Raw genomic sequence first — 23,300 nt, 5'->3', positions numbered from 1 at the left:
TATATATATATATATATAATATATATATATATAAATATATATATATGTATATGTGTATATATATATATATATATATATATATATATATATATATATATATATTTATATATGTATATATGTTGTTACGAATGATGTTTATTTACAGGATGAAACGGTGAGACGAGGTCCGAGAGGGAAGCTACAGGCCAGGCCCAGCCGGCGCAGAGTACCGCGAAGTCACGCGCGCACACTCCACTTCTTTCTCTGCCTCAGCCACGCATGCTGCGACATTTTCCCCGGGGGCAGACGAAGCTCACTGAGCGAGTTAAAGGGCCCTGTGACGGCACTGCTTGAGTCTGGTCACGTGAACAACTTGCGTCGCCCGTGAACGCCGATTACTTGCCGTCACTTTGGCGACAACATAGTTCACATCGCTCAAGCGGTTGATTATAACGAATGGTCCGGTGTAAGTGGCGAGAAACTTGCGGTACAGTCCCTTTTTGCGAACAGCTGTCCACAACCAAACATAATCACCGGGAGTAAAACTGACGGGGATATGCCGCGCATCATAGCGAATCTTGCTGTGGCCTTGTGATGACAACGTCCTAAGATGCGCCAGTCGACGTGCTTCCTCAGCACGACACAGAGTTTGGGCGAAGGAAGGATCTTCTTGGCACAATAAAGGTAGAATAGTGTCCAGAATGCTCTGGGGAGGGCGTGTATACAGCAAACAGAACGGCGCATATCCAGTAACTTCGTGCTTGGCACTATTGCACGCGTGCGTTACAAAAGGTAAGACGGCGTCCCAATTCTTGTGGTCAGCAGCGACATACATTGATAACATGTTGGTAAGGGTTCGATTCGTCCGCTCTGTGAGGCCATTGGTTTGCGGGTGGTAAGGAGTGGAATGACGATATGCAGAACCACAAAGCCGCAAAAGTTCTTCAACGACGTCGGCGGTGAATTGCCGTCCACGGTCACTGATGACAACACGGGGAGCGCCGTGACGGAGTGTGACGTGATGCAACAAAAATGAGGAGACATCTGCTGCAGTGGCAGATGGAAGTGCCGCCGTTTCCGTGTAGCGAGTAAGATAATCTACGCATACTATAATCCAGCGGTAGCCAGCTGACGACTTTGGGAGCGGGCCAAGCAAGTCGATGCCCACTTTTTCAAAGGGCAACGTCGGTGGCTTAACTGGTTGCAAATAGCCTTAACTGGTTGTAAATAGTCGTCGTTTGCTTGTGGCGCTGGCAAACAGTACAGCTGGCGACATACTGTTTCGTTGTTTTCCAGAGCTTGGGCCAGAAAAATCTCGGCCTAAGTCGGTGTAGTGTGCGTGTAAAGCCAAGGTGCCCGGACGTGATATCGTCATGCATAGAACGAAGGACAGCAGGGCGCAGGTTTTCGGGCACAACTAGAAGCAATGGGGGACCATCAGCCGAGTATTTTTTTTTGTACAGCAAACCATTACGAAAAGTAAACGGTGTTGTTCCTGCTGGCTCACGTGCAGCTGCCCGTAGGGATTTCAAGGTAGGGTCGCAACGTTGCTCGCTCTCGTAGGTACGCAGGTCTGGAAAGTCGGAAGAGATGGAAACTAAGTAGTCGTCGAAGTCATCATCCTCAGCTTTAGTGTGCGGCGAAGGGAGACCGGATATGCAATCAGCATCCATGTGACAGCGTCCGCTCTTGTAGTTAACGGAAAAGCTGCACTCTTGAAGGCGCAAAGCCCAGCGGGCCAACCGGCCAGACGGGTCACGCAGCCCAACCAGCCAACAGAGTGAATGATGGTCAGTCACTATCGTGAATGCGCGGCCATGTAGATACGGACGGAACTTCTGAATGGCGAAGACGGCTGCTAGGCACGCGAGTTCAGTAACGGTGTAGTTTGTCTCCGCTTTTGTAAGTGTCCGACTAGCGTAGGCAATTACATGCTCACGGCCATCGCAGAGTTGAACAAGCACAGCGCCAACCCCGGCACCGCTGGCGTCAGTGTACAGCTCAGTTGACGCCTCCGTATCAAAATGCCGCAGTACCGGTCCAGAAGTCAACAAGAATTTCAGCTGTTGAAACGCCGACTCTCAGTCAGCAGTCCACAAGTATGGGGTGTCTTTGTGAAGGAGAGACGTGAGGGGAGAGGCAAGCTGTGCGAAAATCTTGATAAAGCGTCGCAAATATGAGCAAAGGCCCAAAAAGCTTCGCAGATCTTTCACCGTTTATGGCTGTTGGAAGTCGCGAACCGCTGCTACCTTTTCAGGGTCTGGTCGTATGCCGTCTTTGTCCACCAGAAAGCCTAGTACGAGGGCTTGACGCTCACCGAAATGACATTTCTTCGAGTTTAAAATAAGGCCAGCTTGCTGGATACAGTCAAGAACGATCGACAGGCGCTGATTGTGCTCGTGAAATGTCCGGCCGTAGATAATGACGTCGTCTAAATAGCACATGCAAATTTCCCATTTGAGTCCGCGGATCACGGTATCCATAAATCGCTCGAATGTCGCTGGAGCGTTGCATAAGCCAAAGGGCATAACGTTGAATTCAAAGAAACCGTCAGGTGTCACGAAGGCTGTCTTCTCCTTGTCTGAGGGGTGCATGGGAATTCGCCAATATCCTGACCGCAAATCAACAGAAGAGAGATACGACGCGGAGTGGAGGCAGTCGACGGCGTCATCTATTCGTGGTAGGGGGTACACGTCTTTCTTTGTGACGGTGTTTAGGCGGCGATAGTCCACACAGAATCTCCATGAGTTGTCTTTTTTCTTGACGAGGATCACAGGAGCAGCCCAAGGGCTAGATGATTCCTGGATCACTCCTTTCTGTAACATTTCTTCGAAATGCTCGGCGATGACTTTTCTCCCTGAAGGTGAAACGCGGTAGGGCTGCTGACGAATTGGTGCTGCTTGCCCTGTATGGATGCGGTGTCGCATACGAGACGCCGGTGGTGTATGGGACGCTCGCTGGCCTTGAGCAAAATCAAACACTGTGGCGTGGCGAGCGAGCACAGCTTCCAGCAGAGACTGCTCATTAGAAGACAGCGACTTGTCAATCATGCGCTTAAAGGCAGCAGAATTATCACAGTTGGAGTCAGGGTTGGATTTTTTTCGGCAGTTGACATTTCGACCGTTCCGACGATGACAATGGCTTGTTCATCAAAACTTGCCAGTTTAAGTCCAAGTGGCAATGTTATAGATTGGGTTGAAACGTGCACTGTCCACAAACGAGTACAACCATCAGTGGTGACTACGACGGAGCGAGGGACTATCGCATTTTTCTTGAGCGCATTGTTATAATCGGGCTCGGCTAAACCAGAACAAGAACCTGTACGAGGGCGAGAAGTAGTGACAGGTACAAACATTGCAGTCTTAGGGGGGCAAACACACATCTTGTGACACGGTGAGAACGTCGGCGGCATCACTGGTGCTATCTGTCATTGATGTTCGCGCGTCGCGGCAAAGAGAAATCGCGCCACTTCCACAATCCAAAGTTGCCCCCCACTCACGCAAGAAATCAATTCCTAAAATAATGTCATGCGTTGTACGCGCAAGCACAGTAAATTCACTTCTAAATGTCGGCTCCCCTATCGCAACAGAAACAGAACAGACCCCAAGTGGGCGTAACATTTCCCCGCCAACGCCACGAAAGGTAGCGTTCTGATCCCAAGAAAACATAACTTTTTGTCCAAGACTATTTTTAAAGGACAGGCTCATAACAGAAACTGCCGCCCCAGTGTCAACTAAAGCAAAAGCACTCACATTGTCAACTAAAACGCACACTTTGTTTTTAAACAATTTTACACAAGGGGGTCTCGATGAATATGAACATATTGCGGCCTCACCCCCGTCGGTCGCACCAGCTAGTTTCCCAACGGCGGCGGTGATAACGAGCGACGACGAGGTGATGGAGAGCGTCGTTGTCGTGTCGGTGGTGGTGTCAGGCTGCGATCGGAAACAGGGGAGTCACTGCGGTGTGCGCGTCCCTGCTGCAGCCGCTGGTAGGAACTGGCATATGGCCAGGGCTCGTCAGCGGGCACGCGGGGCGTGTAGGAATTAAACCGTGGAGCACGCTGCTGGCGGCGGTGGCAATACCTAGCAATGTGTCCAGCCACACCGCAGCTGTAGCAAATGCGGGAGTCGCGGTTTGTCGCGGGTGACACCGGTGACATGGGAGTCATGGGTAGAAGCGTACTCTCAGGCTGGTTGTAGGAGGGAAGAGCCCGCGGAACAAATCGTTGTGGTGCATCTTGGCGGCGTCCCAGACTTGTCCGTTGCGGTGGCAAATTGCTGCTCTCCGCATGATCAGCATAGGTCCTGCGAGGTTCTCGGAAACTCTGAGGTGCCCAGGTGGACGGTGGCACACGAGAACGATGATCAAATGCACACTGATGGCACGCACGAGCGTCGTCAACAACTTTAAGGCGTTCAAGCTCTTCTTTAACCACTTGCCGAATCACTGAGGAGATGTCGTCGTGGGTTGGCACGGACACACTTGCAATAGTAGTAACGTTGTCCAATCGTCCAAACTTTGGCCCAATCCTTCTCATTTTCAGCGCTTCAAACTCCCGGCAGTGTTTCTTCAGATCAGACGTAGTACTAAGACCTTCCTTGGTTATAAGAAAATTATAAACATCTTCAGCGATTCCTTTAAGCAGGTGTCTTACTTTGTCTTCGTCTGTCATGGTAGCGCTGACGATTCCGCATAATTTCAGAACAGCCTCTATGTACGTTGTACACGTTTCGCCGGGTAATTGAGCTCGTCGGGAAAGCGTCTGCTCAGCCTTCTTTTTCTTAGAGATTGGGTCCCCGAAGTACTTGATGAATTCTTCTACAAAATTATCCCAGCTTGTTAGAATACGCTCGTGGTTTTCAAGCCAGAGGAGCGCGGTTCCAGCGAGAAAAAAAACTACGTTATCGAGCTGCTTCGTAGTGTTCCAGTGGTTGTGGCGACTCACTCTGCTGTAGCGTTTAAGCCAGTCGTCAACGTCTTCGTTGGCCTTCCCCGAAAAGGTGAGTGGTTCTCGCAGCGGTGTCCAGTAGCCAGCCTGACCTGCTTGATTGCTGTCTGGTCCGCCGCAGGTGGGGTCGTCATTGCCTTCTCCGGAATCGGCCATGTCCGCTGCATGTGGTCGTAAACCGGCCAAGCGCCTACTCCGTCGGACAGTTGGTAGAGCTGGGTCGTCCAGGATTGTCCAAGATTTACCCCGCACCTCCACGAAAGATGTTACGAATGGTGTTTATTTACAGGATGAAACGGTGAGACGAGGTCCGAGAGGGAAGCTACAAGCCAGGCCCAGCCGGCGCCGAGTACCGCGAGGTCACGCGCGCACACTCCACTTCTTCTTTCTCTGCCTCAGCCGCGCAGTGCTGCGACAGCATATATATACGTATATTTTGTTTGGTGCTGCACTCCTTGAAGCCCGGTTTTCTCAACATCAATACAACACCTCCCCTTTTGACGCAGATAATGTCCCCATGTCCTCAACATTGTCACCATCGGTCGTGATTGGCTGCCGCTGAACACTGGATGGCATTACTAAAATAAAAGGAACCGTGAAAGAAATCGTTGCGTTATACCAGCCAATATACACACTGTCGTCCTACTCGGTAATAATGCATAGTAAGGGACTATGGAAGGTGCTGCCTAACTAGGTCCGAGGAAATATTGCGGGATTTGTCAATATTTATTTGTTTATTTATTTATTTATTTATTTATTTATTTATTTACCTATTTATTTATTTATTATACATACTTTCAAAGCCTGAAGGCACTACAGAAAGGAGTGGTACGTAACAAAGCAAAGTAATATGCAGACAATGATGCAAAGGAAAAAAAAACGCTAAGCGATAGCGTGGTTGACTGCTGTTTTGAATGACGATGTATCTGCGATCTGAATGATGGAAGCAGGAAGACAGTTGTAGTCGAAACTTGTGCGGGGTAAAAAGAATCATGATGCTTGCTCATTCAGCAGGATGGGATGACAACTTCATATATATTGTAAAAACGGGACGAAAAGCAGAAATGCGGGCTGATAAGTCAATTCTTGAGCACGTGGTTAGAGTGATAAACCTTGTGGAATAGGCAAAGGCGAGCAGATGTGCGCTGTAATTACAGATCGGCTAGATTCAGGTTTCTTTTCCTACATGTTACGTTGAAATGGCTGGAACAGTTAGATAAAGGAAAGCGAGCTGCTCGATTTCGATTTGATTCAAGGTTTAGGGTTAGTAATGCTTTATTGTTATCCCAAATGGCAGATGCGCATTTTTTGAGCCATCTATAGGAAATACGTTCTAAAGGAAATATCTCATATCTTACCGCACCTCCTTTTCAGCATTAATATCATTTAAGTCATCGACAGTTAGAAATAGAAACAAGAAAGCAGCGTAATTATCTAAGAAATAAAAACATATGAATTCGGTTCTAACTAGCCATGCACACTCGGAGAGGCGTGCGATCGAGGCATGTGTAACAAAACTTTTTCGCATGTTCACCCACGACTTGGTTTTTGGTAGAGTATTCGTCTCGCTGGACACTTTAAGCAATGCAATGTTCATATATAAACTAGAAGGAAAGAGCGGTGAACTTTCGGTCTTGTTGAAGAAATCACTCTGCTACAAAGATGTTCAAGCGTAGTAGGCTTGCCTGATTTAAATGAAAAGTTCGGTTTCTTCTTCTGACAACGGGGGGGAAATGTGGTTACCGGCTGTGCGAAATTTACGGAGTCCCCCACTGTGGCGGGCCTCATAATCAGAAAGGGGTTTTGGCACGTGTAACTCCATAATTATTCTTACCGACTGTGGAATAAACAAAAATCTTTTGTTGAACCTACATGCACTCTACACGATGATGATGATGATGATGATGTGTGGTTTTTTTGTGGCGCAAGGGCCAGGTTTGGCCAAAGAGCGCCATGATAAGTGGTAATGTTGACGATGTATTATGGAACATGTAACTTGGCTGTAAAGTGGCCTAAAAATAATCGCTGTAAAGTGCGTAAAATTAACTTGTTATAAAGTTATGGCGATGACAGATGACGAATACTACGAACATTAACATCCATCGCAAAAGAATGATGCAGAATAGAAAATATATGAGATGATAAAAATGCCTGGAGCACTGTTGCCTCGCCAGAGCCCTTGAAACACAAGGGCCTAGTGGCACGTGCTACACGAAAAAACTATCGCAGCGCCATCCTCTGAAGAGAGGAGACGCTACGAACATGTTGGGCTAACAACATGCAACACAACATCTTTCAGATAACTTAGGACTGCGTTAGTCTCGAAGAGCGGTTCTGGGCCGAGTAACATTACAGGATGAAGGGGAATATGCTGCCGGTATGCTAACGGAAAATGTTTCTTTCTATCAGATTCGGCTTTCCGACACTCCAGGAGGACATGGAGGACGGTCAGCCTCTCTCCGCATCTCCCACAGGCTGGAGGCTCACTTCCGGTGAGTAGGAAATTGTGGGTGCCAAACGTGTGTCCTATTCTGAGACGACAGAATAGGACATCCGTTCGGCGCGATTTTGTAGTAGACGGCCAAAATCCTAACTGTGGTTTTATCAGGTGGAGCTTATTATCCGTTTCCGCATCCCACATGTGTTGCCAGTGATCTCGCAGCTTCCTTCGCAAAAAAGGCCTCAGATCTGTGACAGGCACTGCAGCGGTAGGGTTAACAGCTTGCAATGTGATTGACGTGGCCATCTCGTCCGCCAGAACGTTACCTTTGATTCCCCTATGGCCAGGGACCCAGCATATTATGATGTTCTGGTTAGTTGAGCACGCTTTGCACAAGACCGAATATAGTTCATTAAATACGGGATTTTTATGTTTGCTGAGTGACATTAAGGCCTTCACGACGCTGAGAGAGTCTGTATAGATCGCTGCTTTCGGAAGTTTCGATTTTCTTATGTGCTTTACAGCAGAGAGTAGTGCGTAGGCCTCGGCCGTAAAGATACTTGTTTCCGGATGCAGTACATCGGATTCCTGAAACGATGGGCCGACGGCTGCATAGGATAGCCCGGCATTTGACTTCGAAGCATCTGTGTAGAACTCTGCGCAGGAGTGCTTGTGCTGGAGCTCTAGGAAATGCATTCGGATTTCGGCCTCAGGAGCGTGCTTTGTAACTTTTATAAAGGATATGTCACACTGCATCACCTGCCACTCCCAAGGAGGTAAGAGCTTGGTTAGGTGCATTAATCGATGCTCGAGGAGTGGGACATGCATTTCCTCGCTAAGCTCCTTCACACGCAGCGAGAAAGGCTGTCTTTTAGAGGGACGATTGCTGAAAAGTGTAGCGCACGTCATATCGGTAACGTTATGAAAACATGGATGTTCAGGATTGGAGCGTATTTTAAGGAAATATGTAAAGCTGATGTATGATCTCTGGTTGTGGAGAGACCATTCATTTGATTCTACATATAGACTTTGTATGGGACTCGTTCTGAAAGCGCCAGTGGCCAGTCGGATTCCTAGATAGTGCACTGGGTCTAGCATCTTTAGTGCGCTCGGGGCGGCAGAGTGATAAATCACGGCACCATAGTCTAGTCGCGATCGAATGAGGCTTTTATATAGATTCATTAAACACTTTCTGTCACTACCCCACGTAGTCTGGGATAGAAGTTTCATTATATTCATTGTTTTCAGACATTTTTCTCTAAGATGTTTAATGTGGGAGACGAAAGTGAGTCTGTAGTCAAGTATGATACCTAGGAGTTTGTGCTCTTTGCTGATAGGTATTCGTTGTCTACACAGTTCTAAGGAAGGATCCGGAACCAGACCTCTCTTTCTTGTAAAAAGAACGCAAGAGCTTTTGTTAGGATTGATCTTAAATCCATTCTTGTCTGCCCACACTAAGACTTTGTTCAGGCCATGTTGTACCTGTCTCTCGCAGACTGCGAGGTTACAAGATTTGAAAGCTATTTGAATGTCGTCCACGTAGACAGAGTAAAACATGGCGGGTGGTAATGAAGCACAGCGTGTTCATCTTCACTATAAAGAGCGTGCAGCTGAGCACGCCTCCTTGGGGTACACGCGTTTCTTGCGTGAAAGGGCGTGAAAGTGCATTGCCGACTTTCACTCGGAAGGTACTATTTGACAGATAGCTTTCTATTATATTATGCATATTACCGTGGATGCCCATTTCTGACAAGTCGCTTAAGATTCCGTAACGCCACGTCGTATCGTACGCCTTCTCCATATCGAGGAATATGGATAAGAAGAATTGTTTGTGTACAAATGCGTCCCGGATATTTGCTTCTACACGCACAAGTTGGTCAGTTGTGGAGCGTCCTTCTCGGAAGCCGCACTGACAAGGATCAAGAATTTTGCTCTGTTCAAGGAAAAAGATGAGTCACCGATTTATCATTTTTTCGAACACCTTACAAATGCAACTTGTGAGGGCTATCGGTCGGTAACTTGCCACTGAGGAAGGGTCCTTGCCTTGTTTCAAAACAGGGATCACAATGGCATCCTTCCATGCAGCTGGAAGGTACCCTGCATCCCAAATGGTGTTGAAAAGTGTGAGTAGTGTAACCTGCGTGTCATTGTGTAAGTGTTTGAGCATTTCATACATGATTCTATCAGATCCTGGTGCGGAGCTGTTGCATGCGCTCAAGGCAGCTCTCAATTCGGCAATACAGAAAGGACGGTTGTAAGGCTCATTCTCTCGACCTTTTCTTGTTAATGGCTTACGTTCTTCTATTTGTTTATATTTTAGGAAGGATTGCGTATAATGATTTGAGCTTGATACACTTTCAAAGTGCTCTCCGAGTGAGTTGGCCTGATCTTGCAGTGTATCTACCTGTGTGTTTACTACGGGGAGTGAATGTGCTTGCCGCCCTCTAATCCTATTTACTCTGTTCCAGGCTTTGGCCTCATCCCTAAACGAGTTAATACTTGATAAAAACTTGTGCCAACTTTCTCGTCTGGCCTGTCGGCGGGTTCGCCTGCCTTCGGATTTTACTTTTTTAAAGTTGACTAGATTCGCTGCGGTGGGAGAAGCGCGTAGCAACCCCCACGCCCTGTTCTGTTTTTTACGAGCGATCCTACAATCGTCGTTCCACCATGGGACACGCCGTTTGCAGGCCAAGCCTTTTACTTCTGACATGCATATAAATGCGACATCTATTATGAATGCTGTAAAAAACTCGACTGCAGCGTCGATTCCTAACGAAGACAGCTCAGACCATGAGATACTAGTTAGAGATCGAAATTTCTCCCAATCAGCTGTCTCAATCTTCCACCTAGGAGCCTATGGTGGATATTCGTTTTCTTTATATGATCTTAGCAGTATAGGGAAGTGGTCGCTACCGTAAGGGTTGTCGGTAACTTCCCATTCAAGTTCAGGCAGCAGAGACGGGGAGACTATACTAAGATCTATTGACGAAAAGGATCGGTTTGCAAGAGAGTAATATGTGGGTTCTTTCTTGTTGAGAAGGCACGCTCCAGAAGAAAAAAGGAACTGTAGAAAAAAAGCGACCTCGCGCATCTAAACGAGAGTCGCCCCACAAGGAGCTGTGCGCATTAAAATCGCCGAGAACAGCATAAGGTTCTGGCAATTGATCGATCAAGGAGTGAAATTCCTGTTTGTTCAGTTGGTAATGCGGGGGTATGTAAAGGGAGCAAATGGTGATGAGCTTGTTTAGTAGGACAACTCGAACCGCCACTGCTTCAAGGGGCGTTTGTAGCTGTAAAGGTTGACATGCAATACTTCTATGAGTAAGAATCGCAACACCACCCGATGATGCGACGGCATCATCGCGATCTTTGCGAAACGTAACATACGTACGGAGGAAGTTTGTGTGTTTAGATTTTAAGTGTGTTTCCTGTAAACACAGCACTTTTGGATTATGTTTGTGGATGATTTCCTTCACATCATCAAGGTTTCTAAGAAGACCTCTGACGTTCCACTGTATGAATTGTGTATCCATATTTAAAGTAAGTTGGTGCTGTGTGTACGGAAACGGAAAGATGCCTTAGATTACAGAGCTCTTTCGAGGCCCTGTAATCGGGGTTTTGCTCTTTCTGGAGCGTTCGAGTGAGCCTCGCCGCTCCTTCGGCGCTTGGTGCGCCTTGAGGTTAGGTGTAGTGTCCATTGCCTCGTGTGAGGCGCCGGACACGTGCTCTTGCGAGCGAGAAGTAACTAGAGAGGGTCCCGCCTTGGGGGGCAAGACCCCTGCGCCCACCAGCCCGGAGGCCGATGGGGCTCCCAGAGGGATTTGGCTGCGCCGGCTGTTGCCAACGCAGGGAGGGGCCGAGGAGGCCGGGGCAGCCTCAGCTGTGCCAACCTTCGGGGTCGATGATCCCTCATTCAGGGTTGACGGAGCAGCGCTAGCTGCAACCGCCGTGGGGGCAGATGGCGTAGCTGCCGACTCACTGCTTGTGGGCCAGACAGCCGCCGGAGGCCGTTGTGACGCTGCCCCCTGACGCGCCACTTCGGCAAAGCTTTTCTTTGGCAAGCATGCTACCCGCCTGCGTGCCTTTTTGAATGATATGTTTTCCTTTACTTTGATTGTGACTATGTCTTTCTCTTTTTTCCAGGACGGGCACGACCGCGAGTATGCGGCGTGCTCGCCTTCACAGTTTACACAATGGAGAGTGTTCACGCAAGCTTCAGGAGTATGTTCGTGTGCACTGCACTTCGCACAGGTTTGACGGCCTCGGCAGCTCTGCGAGCTGTGGCCGAAGCGTTGGCATTTAAAACACCTTCGGGGATTTGGCACATATGGCCGAACACGGAGCTTGATGTACCCGGCCTCTACAGACTCGGGCAGAATACTTGAGCCGAAAGTCAATATAAGGTGTTTGGTCTTTATTTCTTTGCTGTCACGCCTGATCTTAATTCTTTTAACATTGATAACGTTCTGGTCACTGAAGCCCTCCAAGAGTTCATCCTCAGTGAGCTCCAGCAAGTCATCGTCTGACACAACACCGCGGCTTGTGTTCATGGTGCGGTGTGGGGTTACTGTTATTTGGGTCTCCCCAAATGACACATGTTTCGGCAGCTTCTCATACTGCTTCTGATTTTGGAGCTCCAAAAGGAGATCGCCACTTGACATTCTCGACACCTTATATCCTGTACCGTAAACTTCGGTCAAAGACTTGGAAACAAGGAACGGTGAAATCGATCGCACTAGTTTGTCTGGCTTTTCTGAGTGAATGACGTGGAATCGAGGAAAGTTGTGGACTTGTCGTCCGAAAAATTGAAAGAGGTCTTCGGTGCGCCCTCGTTTCTGAGGGCGATCAGGAAGTTTGGGGAAAGAAGTTTCCATGAAAATGTATAAAAATTCGGCAACAGCGCCGAGCACCCACCACGGAGCCCAACGAGGGGACGCGGCAGAGCTTGCATGCAAGTCTGCACGACGCCAGCAGTACGCCGCCACTATAACCAAATATGGTGTACCCAAGACTGGATAGCCACACAGGGTTAACCCTTGCCGCCAAGAAGAAGGAAGTAAATAGAAGAGAGAAGAAGACAGGAAAGATGTAAAGTGAGAGATAAAGACGAAGGTTTGAGAAGAGAGAGACAGGAAAAGGCGACTACCGATTTCCCCCGGGTGGCACCCCGGGTCAGTCCGGGGGTGCCGTCTACGTGAAGCAGAGGCCAAAGAGGCGTGTTGCCTCCGCCGGGGGGCCTTAAAGGTCCGAGCACCCGGCATTGGCTCAACCCCCAGGATCCCCCTTTCCCCGGACACGGCTAAGCCGCGCACGGCTACACGCGGGAGGGTCCAACCCTCGTGTGCTCGGGTCCGTGGTGTCGCAACACACCAAACGCCTGCTTGCGCAGACGCCCCTGCGGGGATGCACTCTACACGACACGGCAATACACAATAATTTCTGCCGGCATTGACCGAATTATTTTCGAAGTACTTAGATAGTCAAAAAGTAGCAGGGTGGCACAAAAACTCTGCTGATTGTAGAAATTATGAGGTACGGGAAAACTGAAAGTGGCGGCGCCTAATAGAAGGATAAGAGCTCTTAGAATGTCAACGAATTCTGTCCTATTTCGCCACTTTCATTTGGTTATGGAAAATATCTTTTTCGCCGCACATATATCCGAAATATATAGCATATTACAGGCTAGTGCTACGAAGAATATTCAACAACGTTCTTTTGCAAGATAACGCTCGCGTTTTTCGTCAGGTTTAGTGCGCAATGCAAAATATAAATGCACCAACTGGGCCGGAGTTTCCATGGCATTCCACATGAGTAGTGGCTGGAGCGTTCTCGATGTGAAGGGTGTGGCGTTATGGTGCCCTCGAGAAAACAGTGCAGATTGTTTGGCGATTTACACAATGTGCATATCGTTTTTTTTGCTTTCGTTGAGGTGCACTAATATACTGGTGCATCAGGCATCTCTCACTTCACCGCGACACTACAAAAAAAGAAAAACGAGCATGCATACGAACCTAGGGCACCGGTGCACCATGACGAAGCACTCTGCGCTGATAACTAACAATCTTCGCGCGCCTTCGTGGGCCGTAGTATTAGCGCTCACAAAAGAAAGCATACCACGGAAGTCAATGTAGTTGGCGCATTGCTGCTATAGAAGAACCCTGTCTCTTTTAAGCACCATTCGCATTGCAGGCCTACTTGACCCCACACCGAGAGATTCGTATCGTCTCATAATCCTCTTTACTCCGGTAATCTCCTTATAAAAAAAATTGCGAAACTCTACTCGTCGGAACTGAACCAGGGTCCCCGAAAGGAGAATCATGATGTCTATCCGCATGACAATTATCACTGGCTAGGCATCGAGCGCTTAATTATCGTGGATGGTCTGCAACGACGGCCTGCGATTTTGATGGCAGAGGTCATCGTGTCCAGAGGGGAGCACGAGAGATAATATCCGGTGCAGTGCACGGATCATACATGATATGTCTCGGCACTACCTATTTCCAGTTCTATTTATCTTTAAACTGCATCATGAGATAGCACGTAGTGGGCGATTGGTTTCCAAAGTGAACACGCACCGAGACACGCAATAATATATTACCCTCCTGCCTGCTTGTTTCATTGCGCTGTAAATAAGTACCACCACTTGTATAGCAATTGTATTAATGAGGAATAAACATTCCCAGAGTCTCGGTTCTGCCAGAATTCATCTAGAGCGCCACTCATTAGCGGCCAACAGCTCGACAGGGAGAACGCCTAACTTCGGTCGTTGCCCTTCCCTTGCAGCTCATGGTACATTTCTTCGTCTGCAGTATACGTCTTCGAGCTCTCATCCTCTTTAACTTGATAATAATTTTGCATTTCTGTTGTCATGCATTCGGTCTTACGACCCAACGGCTATATTGAGGGTAACTTGGAATATCTGTTTCATCTGTACTCATGTTAGGTATCAGGTTCCAAATGAGTTATCCCTTTTCCAGTTTATTTATGAATAGAACACGTTGGCCCAAAGTATGGTTATCTCTTGAAGAGACCATGCTGCTGTCGTCACTGAATATCATTCTGTGTGATAGGCTTCCTCTTACGCGATAGGATGGAGATGTACGAACGCTATCAAACGGTACTTATTACCCCGAAAAATATTACCCTCTAATATTTCAGTTATTAAAGAATGTACTAAGGCCATTCAGGAAGTAAGTGGATGCGTTTGCCGCTGGCATTGGGAATATGTAACAACACGTCACTGTCTCATACATCTAAAGTAGAAAAGTTGAAGTTCAATATAAGATAGCGCACACGATTTTAGCAGCACAGTCTTCTAAGTAGGAGGTATATTCATTATTGTATTCACCAAGGTCACCTTCTGAAGTTATATTCATGACATTCAGTGTCATCCGCCAAAAGAAATAGTTGTGGCCAAATAAAACATCCATGATAGGTGACGTCGGTAAATGCTCTTTGATATCGATGTCTAACCCACTGGGTGTGAAGTAAAGGATCATGAAACACTTTTCCTTAAAACCTCAGCGACACTTACGAACGATGCTATGTTTTTCAAGGAACACAATTCCGTACATAATTGAACAAAAGTATGAAGAATGCAATGTTCAGCTTATGCGTCCCTGTTAACGAAGGTGACTTCCACTATATCTTGCCTGCTGAAAAGATTATTTTCTTCGCCTGATGTACTTAAAATTCCATTTTAATGCTACCTTCCAAGGGCATTACATAACCACCTCAGATGGCAGACCAATTGTGACAGGATTACAGAACCCACTAAATTAAACAATTGCCTCGTTTGATGAGGATAAAAAGGCTGTGCGCGCTTCTGCAAATGTAAGCGCACTAGTAATTTATGCTTAAAGCGAATCGCCCCATCTCGAGTCTCCACGATCTGCACGAAGGTGCCATCAACTCCAGCCGGTCAGCAGTTCTGAATTTGGGAAGTAGCCCGCCTTAAGAAAAAAGTGGGAGCTATACGTGGAAGCAGCATTCTAGCTGGTGCCTTTAAATTCATGATTGGCATAATTGCCAAATTGAGGGTGGTAATAGCTCAATTTCCGCCCGGCTCACTATAGTGCTCACTGCATGCGTGAACGAGAAACGTGTAGCTTGAAGGTATCTCAATGCCCAACGCTGTGAGAAGTATGGAATGTATGAGACTTACGTGACTGAAAGAAGAGGCTCTTCACCGCCAGATTCATCACTTTTTGAACGAGGTTGTGGCAAGTTCTCTTAACGTCGTGGTCGCTAGGAGAACTTTTTCCAAAAAGCAGCTGTGGCACTGTATAATTAAGCAGCTGCCTGTAGATGCTCCAGGCGACCAGGTATCTCAGCCCGTTTGCACCCACCCACTTGCTCTTGAACAGCCTCACGAGCAATTTGATCGCAAGTGGTTGATGGTAAATATAGTCCGAACCACCGTAGGTGCCGTTGGTGTATTTAAAAAAAAAGGTCCCCCATTCATCTGGAAAGTATAAAAACGATAAAGAAACGAGAAGAAGTCATTGTTAGTACATGAAGGGGAACAAAGTAACTAAGGAACCTGGTTTTTAGCTATAACCATATGAAGGCAAGAATAATAGAGCACGGCAAGCATAGAGGAAGCTATTTCTGGTTTTAATTGAACTTCAGATGAGAAAAGATAAAGAGTAATGAAAGCAGACTAAGAAACAACTTGCCGCTGTTTAACACTTGTGGTAAGTAAGTGGTAAGTTGAAAGCTGTTAACACATCCGCCACCATGACGTTCACTGGCTGTGGTTAAAACTGCGAGTTTGATATCTTGCAAACATAAGTACCAATGACTGCAGATTTGGACACTATTCGGAGCTATTCTAACGCTGTGCGGTGTCGTCGTTTTAAGTGCAGTCATTACTAGCCCATGTTCGTCGTCCACCACGCGTAAGTGAATATTTCTCTAAAAAATTAGATTTATGACCTAATTACCGGGTTAGCTACTCCATGATGTTCTTTGTCGAGATAAACAGCCCACGTATAATGCATTAAAAAAAGTGACAGTAAATCCTGAATTAAAAAAAAAATGCATTTTAGTCACGTTTGGAGCAGAAACATTCGTATTACGTTATTTCGCTCAGAGACATCAATGGTTGTGTCTTTCATATATTGTACATTCTAATTTGTTTTCGAAACTTCATTCCTGGTAAGTTTTGTTTCAACTGTGAAAGATAATTCCAAGACAACCCATCTGACGATGACTCTTGACGGTAATTGGATTAGTATTCAAGACTTGCAGCCGTAATCCATATTGTTAAAGACACGTTCATTTAAATATTGTAATCATCATTATTAGACCTCCGTTGCTTGCAATGTATACCAAGTACATTGTGTTTGGTATGAGCCCACTTTGCTATGACATACTCATGCGAATTTCTTGCTTAGTAACTCAGGGGACAAATTGCAATGCATGCTCACTGACCTAGAGAGGCAAAGAAGAAGTGGGTCTAAAATTATTCTGCAGAAAACTAAAGTAATGTTTAACAGTCTCGGAAGAGAACAGCAATTTACAATAGGTCGCGAGGCACTAGAAGTGGTAAGGGAATACATCTACTTAGGGCAGGTAGTGGCCGCGGATGCGGATGACGAGACTGAAATAGTCAGAATATGAGCGGCCTGGGGTGCGTTCGGCAGGCCTTCTGAGATCATTATCCCTCAACGGAAAAGTGCAGAACAGCTGTGTCTTACCAGTACTCCCGCACGGGGCAAAAGCTTAGAAGCCTGCGAAAAGGGTTCTACTTAAACTGAGAACGCCGCAACGAGCTATGAAAAGAAGAATGATGGGCGTAGTGTTAAGGGACCAGAAAAGAGCAGACTGTGTGAGAGAACCATTGCGAGCTAATGACATCTTAGTTGAAATCAAGATAAAGAAACGGGGATGGAGAGGACGTGTAATGAGGAGGGAAGATAAATGGTGGTCAGTAAGGGTAACGGACTGGATTTCAAGGGAAGGGAAGCGTAGCAGGGGGCGGCAGGAAGTTAGGTGGGAGAATTAGATTAAGAAGTTTGCACGGACAACATGGCAACAATTAATAAATGACCAAGGTAGTTGGAGAAGTATGGGAAAGGTCTTTGCCCTGCAGTTGGCGTAACCAGGATGATGATGATGATGATGACGACGAAGATGACGACGACGACGACTCTTGCGAAGGATGGTAACGATGATGACAGCATCACGCGGACTGTATTACGATAGCGCAGCGACAAGGTAATCACATCTCTAGAACGAACAAAGCCACATTACGACGAAAACAAGACAATATAAAAATGTCAATTGTGAATATTCACGATCATAACCAAAGGCCGCCACGCTGACAGCATGAGAGCAATAAGATGGTGACAATGGCGTAACCAGAACGACATCATGAGAGTCCGATGACGGAATTAGAGTTACTGCAATGGAACGATTATGATGGCATCACAATGACGGTATAAGAACCAATGTTTGACATGAGCAAGAGGCATGAGGAAGACTACGACAAAGTAGCGACGACTATGGGATAACAACGGAATGACACGACGACAATGAGAAGACGATTCAGAGGTGATGAGGATAGTATAACGGCGACAGCTTTATGACGACTGCATGATGAGAATAGACTTACGACAAATGTAGAACGAGGGTTTCGTTATGGCGGCTGGGTCACGAACACCATGTCACGGCGACGACGTGATGAAGATGACTGAAAACCACCGGATAACGAAGCTTGGAGGACCACGGCAGCATGATGATGTCACAAGTACAATAAATCCCTAAAAAGAATTATGGGGTTTTACGTGCCAAAACCACTTTCTGATTATGAGGCACGCCGTAGCGGAGGACTCCGGAAATTTTGACCACCCGGGTTTCTTTAACGTGCACTTAAATCTAAATACACGGGTGTTTTCGCATTTCGCTCTCATCGGAATGCGGCCGCCGTGGCCGGGATTCAATCCCGCGACCTCGTGCTCAGCAGCCTAACACCATAGCCACTGAGCAACCACAGCGGGTAATAAATCCCTGATGACAATTGTGTGAACGCGACGCAATGATGACGATGCCTAAGAATGGCGGCATAATCACGGGTGAAAGTTGACAGCTTGATTATAATATAATTGACGGGAAAAAATAACGGCGACGGAACTATGAAAGCGGTTTGATTACAACGGCATGATGACAATGGGAAGGCATTTTTAAAGTGATGACGATAGCAAGAAAACAGCATGGTGATGACGCCCTAACGACAATGGTCCAACGGCGACTGGATGACGACGACGGTGTGGCGAGTGTCACATGACGATTTAAAAGGACGACATTCCGTACGGAAGCAACACGATGACATCCCAACCACGTATGAAAGCGTATGCATGCGACTAATGATGACGACTCAAGGATGATAGAATGACAACGGCGTCTGTGTATTGAAGTGACTCCGGGGATATGACGACTATATCGACGATTTTTTGGCAATGACTGCTTCGCGAGAATCAAATTACGAAGCAGGAGAGGTGCCGAATAAAAAACCGCAACGTCATCATTACGACAGAGGGCAATGGTGCATGGTGATAAAATTGCGAGGATAAACTGACGACTACGCCATGATTAAACTTAGAATGACGACAACGCAGTAACCATAACAGCATCACCACCATGAGCACACACATAAAAGCTTCAGCTATCATATAGTATGTGTCGTTGGGTCGACGTAAGAGGCATGACGACGATGGATTACGAGAGTCAGATGACCCAGTTGAATAAGAAAGCACGATAAAACGACCCTCAATATATCACGTCCACGAGGACAAGCCCAACGGCCCAAGTATTTAATGAATATCTTTCATGCCAGTTTGCAATTGTGTCACAAGGTGTGTTCCGCTCCTAAAGCATGTCTTTCACGCCAGCCTGGGTAAGTTTTCACGTGGCACAGGCACTGTGCCGCTTCATGTTGACGCAAAGTTTCTTTAAATCGATGCGATGATGAGCGGGATCCAGCGCTAGTCACAAGGTCTGCTGTAGGACAGGAGCCCAACGCTTTCACAATCTGCGTCAGAAATGCGCTGGGTAAGTGCCGCTTTTCAATGATACAATGCACATTCTTCACTCCAAGGGTATGGTGATATGTGCCATGAATTCACTGGAAGCGTTCAGCTCCTCGATGAACCACTCTCCAACCTGGGTCACTGAAGATGCGTCATTGAGTGTGTCGCTAGCGAGCGAACCTTTCACAGCGTTCGCAGGCGCCGGTGTGCCACGCTCTTGGACTCAGACGGGATGCGCGTATTTCTCGGAAGTGTCAGTGATGGTGCAGCGTGTCCAGAAAGGCGTTTCTGGACGCGCGTGTCCACGCGTTTCTCAGCGTCCGCACGCATTTCCGCGCTTTGAATTTCAGAGGGCAGGCGTAGTTGCCAGCGATTGTTCTAAAGGAAGCGCAAAAGAGGAATGTCTCTGCAGTGCCGCTTCATACATAACACCTTGTGTCGCTATATCGAATGAATGCTAGCGCATTACCGCCGAAAAGTCGTCATGAGGTGGGTTCTGCGGTAATTTTTTTTATTAATTGATAATTGTTTATCATGAAATATCTCCTTTTTTGCCAGAAATCTAAAAAAATGTTACGGAGTGTGTTGTGACCTCTGCAAGGTCCTTGAACGCTTTGTCTCCCCGCTAAAGACTTGACAGTGCTGCCATCAACATTGCGAGAAATTCTTCTGTCGCGTGAAGTCGTAAAGAGCAGCGGCAGAATTTACCTCAGGGTAACTGTCGGCGTTAATGCGACGAGCATTGAAGAATCTAGAAACACACGGTATCCCACCACCTTAACTGCACGTGTATGAGCTATATCATGCAGCCATTCATTCGAAACGTATTCTTCTGGACGCGTCGCGCCACGTAGCGGCGGCGCCACAAAGTCCGCACGTGGCACGTGTCTGAATATATATATACAGTCAAGATGGTTATACGTGTCGCAGGTTTAACGCTGCCCAGCACCTGATGCATTTTAAAGTTTTTTTTTATTTAGGAACCGCACAGCGCCAGTGTCACGTACTGGATGGCTCAAGTTCGTTAACCCCTTCGTTTCCAACCATGACCCCTCTACACAGCAGCCCGATATTCAGCCACTTAGGCCAAGAACCACGCTGCGCGGTGATGTGACAAACGTTAGACGGGGGAATACATACATACATACATACATACATACATACATACATACATACATACATACATACATACATACATACATACATACATACATACATACATACATACATACATACATACATACATACATATCGCAAAGTGAGTCGAGCTCCCAACGAACCCTTATCGCAATAAAAGCTTCATGCCAAAAACATGCTGTAGTAATGTTTGTCGTAACTGGACTTAAAAATTTCTGGCTATATTTTTTGCAAAAATTGCCTGAAAGCTCAACCAGAAAGACAATGTACATTCCACAAATTGCATGAACTTGTTTCAATTTCTTAAGAATGCAGCTTGTAACCCTCGCAAAGATTGTGTGACGTAGTCGACGCAGTCTCAAATGATGACATACTGTTTAACAAATGTTTATTTCCACATGTAATTATTACGAAGCTAGAAAACTATTGTATTGATTGTGGCCTGCCCGTTCTCCCAAGCGAAGGACAGGGTAGCACCCTGCCCACTGTACAGTTATTTCCTGCATAATTAATCACGAGAAGTGCCTAACATTTCTAGGCCGATAGGGTCTAAAAGATACAGGCAGGGCAGTGTAAAGCACCTTTTTTTCAATGCCGCTTTGAAACAAACATAATCTGTACTCACAATTTCACTTCACCTTGAGGCGTGTATTCCTGCATATACGCACTGCTAGTCAACGGCTCCGCATGTAGCGGCCAAATTTATAAAAGTTATCGCCTAAAAAATGACATTTCTAGCTGTCTGAGGCAACTACTCAGGTGTCCATCTATGAAGTGTGCAGCCTTTCATGTAGTTAGGTAAAAAAAACTTTAATGCGGCTGTTATAGCTGCACGCATGACCAAAATTGGGTTTTTTTCAAATTATGGATGCTTTTTCTCTAACATCTTCATTTTATGTTATGCCGAAACTGTTTAGCCAAGTTGTCTGACATAGTACTCATGGAAATAGTCAACCGAGCTACTAGGGATACATTTGTACTCAATGAGAAATTTTGAAGAAAGCCAGAAATTGCCATTTTTGCACGAATATTAGCTATATCTGAACAAACAAAGTCGGGACGTACATAGGAGTGCGCATAGTAACGCGCAATCCACGAGCAAGGTGCTGAGACAACATTTTCGCTCTCAATCACTTAAGGCTAATTTATTATTTTTTCAGTATTATGTCTCTCTCTCAGGGTAAAATTCGAATGGCGCTGAGACAGAGAAATCTTTTTTTTTTCACAAAACCTGCCTTATAAATGCATCCTTGAAACTTTATAACTGCATAGAACATTTCATAAATTATTTTGAGAGGGTCGCATTTTTGGCTGATATTGCTTCTTTTGCTTCTTTGAAATGGGCAGTGCAATGAATCATCACTTATTTGCCTTAAGCAATATCACAATTCCTTGCAGGCATGCAGCGAAACTAGTTAAATAGTTGCACATACCTGATGTAACGTACGACTTTGTGTAGTTACCGAGAAAACGAATGTATATGAGCGCAAAGTCTTTGCTCCAGCTACTCATAGTAAGTGGAACTGCAACAAGAAGGCAGAAGATACAAGAAGAATAAATTTGAGATAAAACACAAGCTGATAATTTTTTATATATTTCAGCTGCAGTGAGCATGTGTATGAACACGAGGCTGCTCTGCACGTGCCTGAACTAACAAGTCACCCAGTTGGCGTTGAAGAAGGTAAAAGTGGTCATAGAGACGGGCGGACCGCAAAATACAAAAGCAAGCGCCGGGATGACACATCAAGTTGCTAGAGCTCTGCTGAAGAAAAAATTTTGGTTAGCTATCTAAATTACTGCAGGAATCGCTCCTATTTCTCATGCACAGAAAAATTTTATTGGCCCCTACTGCGCAGCTCCTCCTTTCTCCCGAAGCACCTCACATTGAAAGCGGCTGCAAAAAGGTAATGAAAAAGCTTTGCGCCCCGTCTAGCTCACTGTGCAAAACATTCGCCTCCGTTTAAGCGTGTTTTCTCAAATAACTAGAGCGTCGACAAACCTCACATTATTTTTCTACCAACCGGTCGATGAAAATCTTGTGATTGGCCCTTCCCTGGTGTGCAAATAATATAGCCACTGGTATTTAGCTCACTGGAGTGGGAGCCCTTCATTCGCTGCAGCCATTTACCATATCCAGCCTTCAGATCATATATTTATTTTTTATTTATTCATTTACACATTGATTTATTCTTTCATATAAGCTACCTTTGAGACATTAAAAAGGGTGCAATAGGTGGCGATTGATACCCACACATTTTCGAAAAACCGGTATCGTACCCAGAAAAACCATACAGGTGACATGAACACGTGGTACGTATCAATAGGGGAGATAGTGGTGGCTGCAAATAAGAAAGGACCCCGAAATCGGCTGCATCTACATGTGTCTGTGAGGTTTCCGTAGATATTTAAAATCACTGAGAGTAGCAGTGCCTTCGTGCGATTGCCTTGTCTGTCAGGACAATAAATGACTAAAAGCTGTACGAAAGGAAAAGCACGATTTCGCTGTTAAAAACAAAACGATGAAACAATGTTTGCCGGTTGCCTGACTGCTATGGGAAAGAATGTTTGAATGCTGCTGTACTGGAATAACAGCGCATACATGCGCCAATAGCGAACACTCTCCGATTCACGCATGGCCTGCACCCATCAAGTTCATGAATAAACAGCTTTGTGCACTAGAGACCGACCCGCACAGCGCGGGGTGGGGTTCAATGCTGTGCACAGTTCCGTCAATTGTGGCTTCCTTGATTTAAATTTTTTT

General features: G+C 46.3%; 1 protein-coding gene across 3 annotated transcripts in view; it reads right to left on the bottom strand.

The window, feature by feature from the left end:
- LOC135902762 (neprilysin-3-like) overlaps positions 1–23,300 on the bottom strand; it is a 186,143-nt gene that overhangs the window by 46,685 nt on the left and 116,158 nt on the right. For all 3 annotated transcript variants that reach the window (XM_065432995.1, XM_065432998.1, XM_065432999.1), the window contains 2 exons: positions 21,973–22,062; positions 15,535–15,834 (listed from right to left, as the gene is read on the bottom strand). In XM_065432995.1, the coding sequence (XP_065289067.1) occupies positions 15,535–15,834; positions 21,973–22,062 (390 nt within the window). The remainder of the gene's footprint in view (positions 1–15,534; positions 15,835–21,972; positions 22,063–23,300) is intronic.

This window comes from Dermacentor albipictus, chromosome 2 (assembly GCF_038994185.2).
Source record: "Dermacentor albipictus isolate Rhodes 1998 colony chromosome 2, USDA_Dalb.pri_finalv2, whole genome shotgun sequence".
NCBI lineage: Eukaryota > Metazoa > Arthropoda > Arachnida > Ixodida > Ixodidae > Dermacentor > Dermacentor albipictus.
The sequence above is the reverse complement of the archived record's forward strand: the minus strand, read 5'-3'. Positions and strand labels throughout refer to the sequence as shown.